The sequence below is a fragment of the Schistocerca serialis genome, chromosome 1 (assembly GCF_023864345.2).
Source record: "Schistocerca serialis cubense isolate TAMUIC-IGC-003099 chromosome 1, iqSchSeri2.2, whole genome shotgun sequence".
In the NCBI taxonomy this organism is placed as follows: domain Eukaryota; kingdom Metazoa; phylum Arthropoda; class Insecta; order Orthoptera; family Acrididae; genus Schistocerca; species Schistocerca serialis.
The window spans coordinates 117,392,490-117,408,057 of record NC_064638.1 but is presented as its reverse complement, the minus strand read 5'-3'; the positions used below and the strand labels follow the sequence as shown (position 1 = coordinate 117,408,057).

The 15,568-nt window shown below is 43.9% G+C and overlaps 1 protein-coding gene across 2 annotated transcripts in view; it reads left to right on the top strand.

Annotated features, from left to right (window-relative positions):
• Positions 1-15,568, top strand: part of LOC126463391 (gamma-butyrobetaine dioxygenase-like) — a 151,408-nt gene that overhangs the window by 102,100 nt on the left and 33,740 nt on the right. For both annotated transcript variants that reach the window (XM_050096154.1, XM_050096153.1), the window contains exon 2: positions 12,163-12,271. In XM_050096154.1, the coding sequence (XP_049952111.1) occupies positions 12,173-12,271 (99 nt within the window). In that variant the 5' untranslated portion in view covers positions 12,163-12,172. The remainder of the gene's footprint in view (positions 1-12,162; positions 12,272-15,568) is intronic.

Sequence of the window (15,568 nt, the reverse complement as noted above, 5' to 3'; positions counted from 1 at the left end):
TTCGATTTTTTTCGTCAATTACGCGCAAGTCAGGGCCCGCCACGGGTGTGAAACTGGGGATCTTAGCCTACGTCACCGTAGAGACGGTTTCAAAAAGTCGATCCCACCGGTGGTGAGCTCTCGTTATGAGATGTTTTGCGGTTGCTCTAATCGCTTGAAAGGTTTTCAAGTTCCCCCTCCCCCACCCCTCCCAGCTCATAAACAAAACGAAATCCCATGTGTAACACAGCTTCGTTTCAAGAAAATCTAGTTTTTCACCCATCTCAATGTCTTATGATGCCATATTTCATGAACTACGTGACGTGCAATGATATAATTTTGCAGGTACATTCAGTGATGTACGTGATTACTACCGGCAAAATGTGTTGCGATTACAGCTGGTGGTACAGAAATGGCTCTGAGCACCATGGGACTACACTTCTGAGGTCATCAGTCGCCTAGAACTTAGAACTACTTAAACCTAACTCACCTAAGGACATCACACACATCAATGCCCGAGGCAAGATTCGAATCTGCGACCGTAGCGGTCGCTCAGTTCCAGACTGTAGCGCCTAGAACCGCTCGGCCAATAACGGCCGGCGGTGGTCCAGAAATAACAAACTAAAACGGTTGGCGTGATGCTGAAGTTTTTCTACACGAACAGCGAAAATGTAGCAAGTGATAATCTTTTTTTCTTTCGTTATTTCATGAAGTGTCCCTGGGAGAAAACCTTTCCTAAAGGTTTGAAATTATATGTGAGGTTTGTTGGAACTCGCTAACGGGACGACCTGCTCTATACGTCGTCACTGATTACGTCGAAATTTATGATGAGTACAGGGCTTGACCAGACGTGAAAGTAACAGAAGTGGGAGCTTCAGATAGCAAAGTGTTCAGAGAGAACAGCATCTTTGGCACGGGTCGGGCGACGCACGAGGCATTTCGTTAGCTTAGCTTTCAGGTAGTGGTGGGCGCGGCGGAAACCACAGAACTGTAATGCGAGGGTCGTGCGGTCGAATACCTATGCTGAACCCTCATTTTCAATTTTTATGTTACGTTGCAAATAAAGTGAATAACCAGAATGAGATTTTCACTCTGCAGCGGAGTGTGCGCTGATTTGAAACTTTCTGGAAGATTAAAACTGTGTGCCGGACCGAGACTCGAACTCGGGATCTATGCCTTCCGCGGTAGGGCACTTGCCCGCGAAAGGCAAAGGTCCCGAGTTCGAGTCTCGGCCCGGCACACAGTTTTAATCTGCCAGGAAGTTTCAAAGTGAAATAACGTCCACTATATTGTATTTATTAATACTTTTATAAAAGACATGAAAAGAATAGGAACAGTAAAATTTAGAATTGGAAATAAATTTCCAAGAATGGATTATAACTTATACACAATATCTTCGTATATAAAATTAAATAATTTCATTGTTTTACATTTGCTCAGGTGATAATCCCTGTAAAAACAAAGGAAGTTGTAGTATTCTCGGCAGCCTGCACACGTTATTAACACCACATTTTTACAGTTACGTGGTTTTCTGTAGGAAAACAAACTTCGTTTGCGTTCATAAAAGATTCGCTCTTCATGTACGCGTAACACATCATATCGCCAAATATTGGTGAGGACAACTCGTGATGTACAGTGGGGCGTATTTTGATGCTGTCTTCTCTGCACGTGAATTCTTTTTCCCTCTCAATGAGGAAGGAGTGTTTTGAAGCTGTTTGATTAAATTCTTTTTCTGATTATAAAAAAGGACATCGCAGAGGTCCACTAGCATTTGGGAGGGAATCACTTTAATACTGTACAATGGCAATCTTTCTTCACTTTGAAAAGTGAAGTTGTGGATTTGTTTCTCGTCCCACGAGCCGGCCGCTGTGGCAGAACGGTTCTAGGCGCTTCAGTCCGGAACCGCGCTGCTGCTACGTTCGCAGGTTCGAATCCTGCCTCGGGCATGAATGTGTGTGATGTCCTTAGGTTAAGTTAGGTTTAAGTAGTTCTAAGTCTAGGGGACTGATGAACTCAGATGTTAAGTCCCATAGTGCTTAGAGCCATTTGAATCATTTGAATCTTCGCACGATTCATTTAACAAGTGAAATTTGCCGTCCTGCGTGGAGAGCTTCATCACATCAATCAGTTTTTTTTTTCGTTTAAGGCTGTTCTAAGTTTATGTGTGATGTCTGTTCTTTCGGACATGTTCGAAAGAACAGACACTACATATAAAGAGAGTCAGTGCGGATGCAATTTACGTTCGAGCTCTTATGGGTGTTTGCGAATTGCAGAGGATAATAAAGATATCGGACAAAGGACACTACATTAGTAGTGTGTGGATAGGTTGAGAATTTGGGTCTGACGTGAGGCGTGCTAGGGTACTCCGTGCAGCTCCGATGACCACTGTCCGCGGATAGCTTTATGGTCAGAGAATCTGCCTAAGTAGGCGTGAGACTAGTATCAGAATCACAGTCCGTCACAAATTTTCAACTTCCCCCTTTGATTTAAACCTATGCCCACTAGGAACCAAAGTCTGTTCAGACGGTTCAAATGGCTCTGAGCACTATGGGACTTAACTTCTGAGGTCATCAGTCCGCTAGAACTTAGAACTACTTAAACCTAACTAACCTAAGGACATCAAACAGAGCCATGCCCGAGGCAGGATTCGAACCTGCGACCGTAGCGGTCGCGCGGTTCCAGACTGTAGCGCCTAGAACCGCTCGGCCACCTCGGCCCGCGAACCAAATTCCTTTGTGTCTGTTATAAGTTTTCCAGATTTTGACGAAGTAATGACAACATTCCTATACTATGCTGTGTACTCATCCACCGTATTTTTAATCGTCGGTCGAAAAGAGTCAGTGCTCTCTTATACGTACACGTAGGCGACTGTAATTTTACAGAAAGGGTTATAGAGTATTGCGCTGTATACGTGTGGTTTCTTCGTTCATATTTCGGCGTATTTGCAGTAGCGCAAAGATTGAAAATTTAAAAAAAAGAAAAATGTTTCCACACAGGAACTCGATCCCACGACCCTTGGATTACCCTTCTGAACTATTTCAGCTGCGACACCCGCTGCCTCGAAACTGCCCTATCATGCATGTGCTATGCCTCGCCCGACCCTCGACAAAAATGCTACTTTTTCTAAATGTTTCGTCATCTGGAGCTCTCAGTTCCGTCACTTTGGTTTCTGGCCAGCTTATACCATAAATCTGGACGAAATCGGTGATGCCCACTAGGTGCGTCCTCTTGTAAGTGCTGTCAGTCTTAAATACTGGCTGAATATGATCTGGGTAATTTGCGCGTCATGGGCTACGCTGCCCAAGTTGTATACGCAGTTCCTAACAGTAATACCTGGCTTATTGCGTTACACCTTCAATGTAAGATTATATATCTTAATAAGCGTATTATAACAGCATTTCAAATTTTTAATTTCGGTCGATAATTATGTGAAATACTTAAAACCAAGTTTTTGTTGCTCCTGAGAACTATCAGAAATGCAACCTGCAACAGTGGATTTGATGTAGAACTGGAAATGTTTGGTGCTTGCATATCATGACATTTCTAGAGACCGAAAAACCTCCTCTTTAAGAATCAACATGGATACCGAAGGCGGTGATCGTTTGAAACCCAGCGTGCTTCGTCCACGAGACCGAGAAAGTAGATACTGGTGTCGAGGTTGATGCAGTGCTCCTTGGCTTCCGAAAGGCGTTCGATGCAGTTTAAATAACTTACTGGATTAGGTAGGAAGTACCATTAGGTATTCGCGGATGACGCATTACGAGAGTCAAAACTCTCCAACCCAGCAGCAGCAGCGCAACTACAAGCTCTTACAACGACAACAGTAAGCCAAGCGTTACCATGACTGGAAGTGTCTGCATCTACAGCTACATGATTACTCAGCAATTCACAATTAAGTGCCTGGCAGCAGCACAACTACAAGCTCTTACAACGACAACAGTAAGCCAAGCGTTACCATGACTGGAAGTGTCTGCATCTACAGCTACATGATTACTCAGCAATTCACAATTAAGTGCCTGGCAGAGGGCTCATTGAACCACCTTTAACATACTTCTCTACCGTTCCACTCTTGAACAGCGCGCGGGAAAAACGAACAGCCAGCCGATGTGACCGAGCGGTTCTAGGCGCGGTATTGACCGTCTAGGCATGGCTGAACTACAGACAACACGAGTCTTATAGCTCCTTCCTGGTGGAATGACTGCAACAGATCGGCTTTCAGAACCCCTCCGACTAATAAGCGCTGCTCAGGCATAGTTGCTTACATCTTTAGGCGGTTTTAGTGACATCTCTGAACACTCAAGGGACTGCGTCTGTGATACAACATCTACAGTCAACGTATATCTGTAAAAGTTCTGTTAACCAGGGTGATGGAAAACATTTTTTGATGTTCATGTTCACTGAAGACTTTGAAATAATGCGCATCGGATCACAAAAAGTTTTAATTCCAATTTTTTTGCCTCGGAGGGGGCCATCCAACGATACCACACTCGACCCGCCACCCAAAACCCCTGCGTGGCTGCTTTGAAATCTTCAATGGGAACCCCCGTTTTTTATTGCAGATTACGATTCTACGGGAAAATCTACACGCGTTTTGTTTGAAACATTTTCATCCTATCACCACAGATGGCTCTGTAATTGGAGGAATAGAAATGGGTACATGTCGTAACTGGTATGCGGTTCTTCTTGTCTCCAGCTGTTGTGGCGAACTCCATGTTCCCGATGGTTTTATACACTGTTTAGAACGGCGACGAGTTCTCCCGTAAGGCATCGTGGCGGCGTTCAATGCAGTTGCCTGTGCAGCAGCAGCAGCGCGAATGAGCCTCTGCGCGGCTCTCGCTCGCTTATATAGCATATGCAGTAGCTTGGACTTGAAGATTTTGACAGTGCCAGCGGAACGTTATCCCGGACGCGTACACCGGGTTGTTCTAGGGCAGGCTGTTCCAACCGAGCTCCAGGGAGCCGGAGCGCGCTCCGGAGCGCTCACTGCGGCAGCTCGGAGCCCGCGTGGAGGGGGAAAGCGAACTCACTGCCCTCTGGCCGCATGCAGCCGTAATAATCCGTGTTCAATGACAGCTATGACTAGCCGCGGGAGCTCTGTACCTCTATTGGAGGATACCTTTCTATTCAGTGAGAGGGATGGTCTTCCGCAGTGTCTTGTATGTCATAAAGTATTTAATTCTGCGAAGAGGTACAATATACAGAATTAAATACAGTCAGGTAGAACGCGTTGCACGCAGAGAACTGGTAGCAAGGCCTAAGAACGACATACCAGTAGACGTATGTTTAAAAACGGATTCGTAATACGGAGGGTATCAAAACATGCAACATAGTCCGTGTTCTGTAATGCACCAAGAGGCACTGTGTGCTGAAACAGTAGAGCTAGGTGGCGTAATGAAAGATGTCGTGAAGTGTGTGAATTTTGTGCGTCGTCAAAGGATTCCTGAAAGATGTGGAAGCGGAGTATGGGGATATATCTTACCACAGTACAGTTCGTTGGCTGAGTTGGGGAAAAGTTCTTGATGTTTTCTTTGCCATTAGTGAGGAAATACCCATTTTCTCGAAATGAAAGGGGAAGAAATGCGTTGTCTGAAAGATATAAAATGGATATCAGACCTGGCGTTCCTAGCTGACATAACTATGCATCTGAATAATTTAAATCTGTCATTGCAGGGCAAAGGGCAGCTAATCGTTGACATGCTCGACCAGATCAAAGTGTTCATGGAAAAGTTACGTTTATTTGAGAGACAGATGAGTAATGGACATCTAACGTTCTTCAATCATCTTGCTTCTTTAAAACTACCTGATGGTACTACTTTCGGCGATTACCAAACAAAGTTAAAGCAGCTCATCACGTCGTTTGAAACACGATTCCGAGACCTCACTAGTTTGGAAATTGAACTTAAGGTATTCAGCACTCCTTTTTCAGTTTCTACCGATGACTTGTCATCGTCGCTTCAATTGGAGATTATTGATTTGCAAAATTCAACTTTGTTGAAAGAGAGGTACTACATCACGTTGTATTTGTCACGATGGTAGTGTTCATTACAGAAAAAACATTTCCCAAACTTCACAACAATGCCGCTCAGATCACGTGCATGTTTGGATTTACGTTTTGATGTGAGCAGCTTTTCTGAGCAATGAAAACAGTTATAAAGTAAGGAACGATCGCTTCTTCAGGATGCAACAATGAAGGCCATCCTCCGCATTAACGCTGCGAACACTTTGACGCCTGATATTTCCGATCTTGCAATGAAAAGAAAATTTCAAACTACAGAGGCCCAATAAATTTAGTATGCAATTTCTTGTAAAACATTTGTTTCTTATTTATTTCCTGAAGATCGTATTTCCTGGTGTAGCACGTCACCACGTCTTAGCAGCTAAGAGTGTGAGGTTGTCGATCTTGTAAGACGCAGCTGGCACATCAAAACGCTTGCCTTGCCGCCTGCCTCAGCCAGCCGTGCCACGTGCCGGCGTGCCGGCCCACTTGACTGGTCACAGCGAGCGACGCGGCTCCCTGGAGCAGGGAGCGCTCCGCGGCTCACAGCGGAGCCCACGAGCTGGAACAGCCTGTTCTAGTGTGTGCGCGTCCTCTGGCGCGCCGCCACGATTGCGTCAGCCAGCCGCAGCTGCGCGAGGTCGGCAAGGTCAGGCGTTAATAATACAGAACTGTTGCCTCCTTGAGCCCCCCGGCTGACGCTACAGATCAGTTTGCATACAGATGAATTTATTTATGAAAATACAAAGTACAGTCGCCAACAAACTTTACATACTCCATTACCTTTAACCCAAATAAATACAGACTCATTATCAGATATTTTTCTCTCATTACGAGTATACAAAGACAAAGCAGAAGGAGACATATAAGCAGATTTACCAAAGTCCTTATTAGCAAGTTCTGCCATGTGGTAGGTACGATAGGCAATAATGTCTCTGTCAACAAAACTTTCAAGTCCAGGAACATTAGGTACTCCTGTACCTCCATGTACAATGGCTGCAGTGAGCCAACCATTACCATGATCGAAAGTATCGTTAATGTCAATAGTAAAATTAAGTCTACAACCACAGAAAACACAAGGTCCGTCGACAAGTGCAGTAGCAGCAACACTTAACTGGTATGCGGTTCTTCTTGTCTCCAGCTGTTGTGGCGAACTCGATGTTCTCGATGGTTTTATACACTGTCTGTTTAGAACTGTGTCATTTCTGTGACACTCTCTCCCAATTTCGCGATAATACAAAACGTGCTGCCTTTCTTTGAACTTTTTCGTTGTACTCCGTGAGTCCTATCTGGTAAGGATCCCACACTGCGCAGCAGTATTCTAAAAGAGGACGGGAAAGCGTAGTGTAGGCAGTCTCCTTAGTAGGTCTGTTACATTTTCTAAGTGTCCTGCCAATAAAACGCAGTCTTTGGATAGCCTTCCCCACAACATTTTCTATATGTTTCTTCCAGTTTAAGTTGTTCGTAATTGTAATACCTAGGTACGTAGCTGAATTTACGGCATTTAGATTAGACTGATTTATCGTGTAACCGAAGTTTAACGAATTCCTTTTAGCACTCATGTGGATGACCTCACACTTTTCGTTATTTAGGAACAACTGCCACTTTTCGCACCGGTCAGATGTCTTTTCTAAATTGTTTTGCAGTTTGTTTTGATCTTCTGATGACTTTATTAGTCGATAAACGACAGCGTCATCTGCAAACAACCGGAGACGGCTGCTCAGATTGTCTCCTAGATCGTTTATATAGATAAGGAATAACAGAGGGCCTATAACACTACCTTGGGGAACTCCATAAATCACTTCTGTTTTACTCGATGACTTTCCGTCAATTACTACGAACTGTGACCCCTCTGACAGGAAATCACAAATCCAGTCAATATAACTGAAACGATATTCCATAAGCACGCAATTTCACTACAAGCCGCTTGTGTGGTACAGTGTCAAAAGCCTTCCGGAAATCCAGGAATACGGAATCGATCTCAAATCCCTTGCCAATAGCACTCAACACTTCATGTGAACAAAGAGCTAGTTGTGTTTCACAGGAACGATGTTTTCTAAACCCATGTTGACTGTGTGTCAATAGACCGTTTTCTTCGAAGTAATTCATAATGTTCGAACTCAATACATGTTCCACAATCCTGATGCATATCGACGTTAACGATATGGGCCTGCAATTTAGTGGATTACTCGTACTACCTTTCTTGAATGTTTGTGTCAGCTGTACAAATTTCCAGTCTTTGCGTACGGTTCTTTCGTCGAGCGAACGGTTGTATATGGTTGTTAAGTATGGAGCTAATGTATCAGCATACTCCGAAAGGAACCTAATTGGTATACAGTCTGGATCAGAAGATTGCCAGTCTTGGGAATTTTGCGTCTGTTTAAATTTGGCATGTTTGTTTCGTTGTATCTGCAACAGTGTTCTAACCCAGAGTGTACCAAGGAGGATCAGCTCCGTCGTTTGTTAATTTATTTGGTATAAATCTCTCAATCGCTGCCGATACTATTTTTCTGAATTTAAGCCACATCTGATCTACACTTATATTATTAATTTGGAATGAGTGGAGATTGTCTCTCAGGAAAACGTCAAGTGAATTTTTATCTGCTTTTTTGAATAGGTATATTTTTCGCTTATTTTTCGAGAATTTGGAGATTACAGTATTCAGTCTCGCTACGACAACCCTGTGTTCACTAATCCCTGAATCGGTTCTGATGCTCGTTATTAACTCAGGATTATTTGTTGCTAAGAGGTCAAGTGTGTTTTCACAACGGTTTACTATTCGCATGGGCTCATGAACTAACTGCTCGAATTAATTTTCAGAGAATGTGTTTAGCACAATTTCGGATGATATTTTATGCATACCACCGGAATTAAACATGTATATTCACCAACATATCGAGGGTAAATTAAAGCCACCATCAACTATTATCGTATGAGTCAGGTACATGTTTGAAATCAAACTCAAGTTTTCTTTGAACCTTTCAGCAACTGTACCATCTGAATTGGGAGGTCGGTAAAAGGATCCAATTATTATTTTATTCCGGTTGCCAACAATGACCTCTGCCCATACTAACTCACACAAAGTATCTACTTCAATTTCGCGACAAGTTAAACTACTTCTAACAGGAACAAACACGCCACCGCCAACCGTGTTTAGCCTATCCTTTCGGAACACCGTTTCGTGTTTTCCTATCCCTGTTAATACATGCCGGTAAAACGAATATCACACTATACTAATATGGGACCGCCCTATGAAATGGACACGTAAAAGTCAACTTTAAAAATAATTTTGTTTATAACGGGAAACAAACAGGCGTTTTCTTTCGACACTGGGCGTCGCATAAAAGACGTGGTGAGCAGCATTTGCTTTGGCAGACTAGCTACACATAGCAAAGACGAAATTGCAAATGCATGCCGAAACATCAGAGAAAATGCGCCTGAAAGCTTCTAGGAGAGATACACAATATTCTACTGCCATCTAAAAACTTGTTGGTAACGTGACCACTTTTACAAGTAATTTATTAGGCGTGACCCAGTACATCACTTATTCTACAGTTCCTCTCATTTAATAACCAAAGAAACAAAAAGGAAACTTAGTTTTCACAAACTCTGTTGTCTACACTAAGCCCTCTTCCAATTGTGGTGCGCCGCGTCTCCGTGGAGTACCACAGTTACTCCCGCTGACGATGAAATTACCCCTTTCTCTAACCCGTTGCGTGGTGGCGAAAAGGTATGCGATCGATTAGGACGTTTTGGATGATGATCTTGATGAAGGTGACGAGGAGCTCTTCCATTACCATGAGATTTGCGGTACAGAAAGCTCATGTCGGTGTATTCTGCAAACGTGTGCTCAACCACGCAGCTCTAACTCTGAGACAGTTTAAACAAACTTGAAACAGGCCAGAGGGGTAGGACAGACGTCAAATGCCGTCAGCCGATTCGACGTAAGCACCCTCGATCATTACTACCCTGTTGCATACCTACCTAGCAAACATGTTTTCAAACGGCTGTAGCACGGAAATGGTACGTTTTCGGAGATGGGTTCCAGTTCTAAATATTGTCTACTCAATCCCTTGGAAGTTTGTAACGGGAGTTTCCGAATACGCTATATATTGGACAATGGACAACGTTGCTCAGAAATAAATTAAAATAGCTCCAATACCCTAGATTCGACCAAGGTTTTCGGACAGTTTTCCTTGGTTATCAGGCGAATGCCAGAACTGTAAATCTCTTCCCTAAATGTTGCCACTTGGTATCTTTTCTGTCACACAGCTAGCCTGCTAGAATATTTGGCTGAAAAGGATAAAGTTCCACAATAGCTCGCTCGCTCTAGCCAGCATCGAATGGAGAAGTGCGTAAAATATTAATTTTCATTATTTATTCATTTATTTAATCTGATCTGATTAGTCTCTGTATGTCCATCTTAAATAGATGGGCCGGCCAGAGTGGTCGAGCGGTTCTAGGCGCTTCAGTCTGGAAACGCGCGACCGCTACGGTCGGAGGTTCGAATCCTGCCTCGGGCACGGATGTGTGTGATGTCCTTAGGTTAGTTAGGTTTAAGTAGTTCTAAGTTCTACGGGACTGATGACCTCAGCAGTTAAGTTCTATAGTGCTCAGAGCCATTTGAACCATTTTTTAAACAGATGGTTGCGAGACTTCGGCTCTTCAATATAATATGAAAAATTAAAACACCTTCAGCTCTCTAAATTTCCAGTAGTTATTCTACTTGAGCAACCAGTTTCGGGTCTACATTGCGCCATCTTCAGGCCCCTGACCAACGTGTAGGAAGAATCCCACTTCTGGCCAGCATTCAGTGAATGGTATCCATAGATTACTTCATAACACAGCAGTTCCTTCGATCAACACTTGCCAGCAGTTGAGAAACAGACGGGAAGAAATCCGATAAATTTTGGGTATGCGATAAATCGCACTAATGGAAGGGCTGTCAATTCGACTAAATACCTAGGAATTACAATTTCGAGCAACTTAAATTGGAAAGACCACATAGATAATATTGTGGGGAAGGCGAAACAAAGACTGCGCTTTGTTGGCAGAACACTTAGATTACTTAGAAGATACGACAAACCCACTAAAGAGATAGCCTACATTACACTTGTCCGTCCTCTGCTAGAATATTGCTGCGCAGTATGGGATCCTTACCAGGTAGGATTGACGGAGGACATCGAAAAAGTGCAAAGATGGGCAGCTCGTTACGTGTTATCGCGCAATAGGGGTGAGAGTGTCACTGATATGATACGCGAGTTGGGGTGGCAATCACTGAAACAAAGGCGGTTTTCTTTGCGGCGAGATCTATTTACGAAATTTCAATCACCAACTTTCTCTTCCGAATGCGTAAATATTTTGTTGACACCCACCTACGTAGGGAGAAATGACTATCATTATAAAATAAGAGAAATCAGATCTCGAAGGAAAAGATTTAGGTGTTCCTTTTTCCCACGCGCCATTCGAGAGTGGAATGGTAGAGAAGTAGTATGAAAATGGTTCGATGAACCCTCTGCCAGGCACTTAAGTGTGCATTGCAGAGTAACCGTATAGATGTAGATGTAGATGTAGAAGTGATGATCGAAGGGATCGCTGTATTACCAAGAAATCTGCGGGTATCAGTCACTGTATGCTGACCCCTACTTCGATTGGACCAGAGGTGGCATTCTTCCTACATGTCGATAAGGGGCGTGAAGATGGCGTGATGCAGCGCTAAACTGGTGCACAAGTAAAATAACTGAAAATTTAGACTGCCGAAGATGTTTTAGATTCGTCACTTTTTATTTTGCTTCGATTAGGGCCCATCAGCCCATCTCCTACACCAGACCAGGCTTTCACCCGTACAGTATGTATTACATCATAGTTACCTCAGAAAATAAGAGTTTCAATATCACACCTAGTATTAAAATGACTTTAGTGTCTGATATGGCGGTGTGAGTAACTTATATTGAGTATGAACTAACAATACTGGCGTTACTTGTACTGTTACAGCTGCAGCCACTGATAGTAATAATAATAATAATAATAACAATAGCAATAATGACAATAACTGTGACATTTAGTGATACTACCAACAGTATTACGATACTGTATGTCACAGTGTACATTACTTTGAGTTCGGAGCCGGCCACTACTTCCCAGTGAGCAGTGTTCATTGTTATCGGTTTGTTCTCTCTGTGTTGCAGGACAAAGAAAATGCTGCGTAACCTGGTGGCGAGTGCCTCTCGCTCTCTGGTGTCTGTGGGCAGGAAGAGCCGTTTGGTGTCCACTCAGACTGGTGCAGCAACTCAGCAGGTACGGCCAACACTCCTACAACTCCAAGGCTTAGCCTCTGTTCTACATGTATGACAGTTAATCGCGCACTTGCTACTGATTGTTCAGCACGTGGGGCATCTCACCACGTTCTTTCGTGAAGGCCCTGCTGTAGGTGGTTTGCTGTTCCTAATACTTTTTTCTGTATGAGACTACTGCCTTAATCAGTATAAGTAGAGATGTAAATGTTCATTGTTTCACAATGTCTGGAAGTTCTTCACCGATGGCTTTGAAATTTTGATACGACGTTGCTTTCGAATACGCGTGTGTTCTTGTACTGGGTGTTCGGAAATTCCCGTTACAAACTTCTAGGACGTGTACAGGGGTGTGATTACATAATATTTAGTATAGGAACTTGTGTCCGGAAACGTACCGTTTCCGTTCTACGACGATTTCAATTCATATGTGTAGCTCATCCACTTCTGCTTGAGGAATTAGGCGTGACGCACTGCATTTATTAGGCAACAATTCGAAAAGAACCGTAACCAATCACCCATTTATCACTTAACCACATTTGTTTTAATAGTTAAACATTATGTGTTTACATTATTCCAATACTAAAAACAACCCAGAACACTGTACAGACAGAACAATTTTGATGCATTACAACAGCGGCTCGATGTCGCTACCACCAACGTTGTTACAGACATTGTACACTCGGAGCATGTCCTGGACACATACCTCATCCCACCTGAGGTCTCCACAGTGTCCAGTGTAGCGGCCAGCACTCGCGCCAGCAGACCACCCTCTGTATCTGTAGGAGACTCGTAAATTAAAATTTGCTTACAATCTCGCAAGAAGTGGTTCATAGGAGTTAAATCCCGCGGTCACGGCGGCCACGCATTTGGACCACTTCGGTCTATATTCTTTCACCATATCGTCTGTTGAAGAGCGAGGTGGAGCAAATTCACGCTAAAGCCACGTCGTTTCCTGAAGGACTATCAATGGCACAGCTTCCAAGAAGGGGTGCAGTACGTCTCGTAGGAAGATCAAGGATGAAGGTCCAGTTGGCTTGAGTGGAAGCAGATGTGGACGCGTTACACATCTGAACTGTTACCATTGACATGGGTTCCTATTCAAAATATTATGTACCCACTCCCCTCTGCAACTCCTACAAGTTTGTAACAGGAATTTCCGAACACCCTATATACCTGCTGAGCGTCTTCTCTTGAACGTAAATATAATTATAAAATACACACATCAAAAAAAGTTTTGTCACCCTGGTTCCCAGAACTCCTGATGATATTGTATTACAGACACAGTCCCTTTCACTGTTCAGAGATGTCCGTAAACCCGCCCAAAGATGTAAACAACCATGCATGTGCAGCGTCTATTAGACAGAGGGGGCCCGACAGCCCGTCGGTTCCAGTCATTCCACCAGGAAGGAAGTACACGGCTCGTGTTCAACCATGCCTAGACGGTCAATACCGCAGTTCGATCTCGTCCGCATTGTTACTTTGTGCCAGGAAGGGCTCTCAACAATGGAAGTGTCCAGGCGTCTCGGAGTGAACCAAAGCAATGTTGTTCGGTCATGGAGGAGATACAGGCAGACAGGAACGGTCCATGACATGCTTCCCTCAGGCCGCCCAAAGGCTACTTTCGCAGTGGATGACCAGTACCTACGGATTATGGCTCGGAGGAACCCTGACAGCAACGCCACCATGTTGAATAATGCTTTTCGTGTAGCCACACGACGTCGTGTTACGACTCATATTGTGTGCAATAGGCTGCATGATGCACGTCCATGACGAGGTCCATCTTTGCAACCACGACGCCATGCAGCGCGGTACAGATGGGCCCAACAACATGCAAAATGGACCGCTCAGGATTGGCATCACGTCCTCTTCACCGACGAGTGTCGCATATGTCTTCAACCACACAATCTTCGGAGATATGTTTGGAGGCAACCTGATCAGGCTGAACGCCTTAGACACACTGTCCAGCGAGTGCAGCAAGGTGGATGTTCCCCGATGTTTTGGGGTGGCATTATGTGGGGGCCGACATACGCCGCTGGTCGTCACGGAAGGTGCCGTTAAGGCTGTGCGATACGTGAATTCCGTCCTCCGACCGATAGTGCAACCGTGTCGGCAACATATTGGCGAGGCATTCGTATTCATGGACGACAATTCGCGCCCCCACCGTGCACATCTTGTGAGTGACTCCCTTCAGGATAACGACATTGCTTGACTTAAGTGGCCAGCATGTTCTCTAGACCCTATCGAACATGCCTAGGATAGATTGAAAAGGGCTGTTAATGGACGACGTGACTCACCAACCACTCTGAGGGATCTACGTCGAATCGCCGTTGAGGAGTGGGACAATCTGGACCAACAGTGCGTTGATGAACTTGCGGATAGTATGCCACGACGAATACAGGCATGCATCAGTGCAAGAGGACGTGCTACTGGGCATTAGAGGTACTGGTGTGTACAGCAATGTGGACCACCATCTCTGAAGGTCTCGCTGTATGGTGGTACAACATGTAATGTGTGGTTTTCATGAGTAATAAAAAGGGCGTAAATGATGTTTATGTTGAATTCTATTCCAGTTTTTTTACGGGTTCCGGAACTCTCGGAACCGAGGTGATGCAAAACTTTTTTTGATATGTGTATAATAGCGAACACCGAAACATTGTTAGCAAAAATCTTGAAAAGCTCTTGACTGATTTACTTGAAACATATCTATATGAATCGACAAGGAAAGAGATGCTGAGAGAGAGGGAGTAGGGGGGAATGGAGTAAGAGGAGGAAAGTGATCTACAGTGAGAGGTGGTCGGAAGTGATGGACAGAGACAGGGGAAGGAGAAGGAGATGAAGAGGAAGGGGAGAGGAGATGGACAGAGGCAGGGGGTAGGAGGAGATTAGGACATATATCCGAGTACCATACATAATTAGCTACTGCAAAGCATAGCCTAGTACATAATGAGTTGAAACTTGAATACGTTAAATTGTATCTTTGACAAAATGTAAATGGCAAAATAAATTGTAACTCACACAGGACGGATAGTTATTGAAAGTCTGTTGACAATGGTTATGATTTATTTAGAAAGAGACTGAACTTCTTTCTTCATGCATCTGAATCTTCATTGAAACCAACAAAAAATACTAAACTGTAACGTAAATATTGATTAGCAATAATTCGTTAGCTATAACGTTAAGGATAAAGCCAGTCTTTTCGTAACACTCGCCAAAACATGATTTTTTTATTATCTCTGAATATAAAACGGGAACTCCGCTGCGTGTAACAAAGCGTCATTTCTTGTCAGTATGAAGGTTAGAA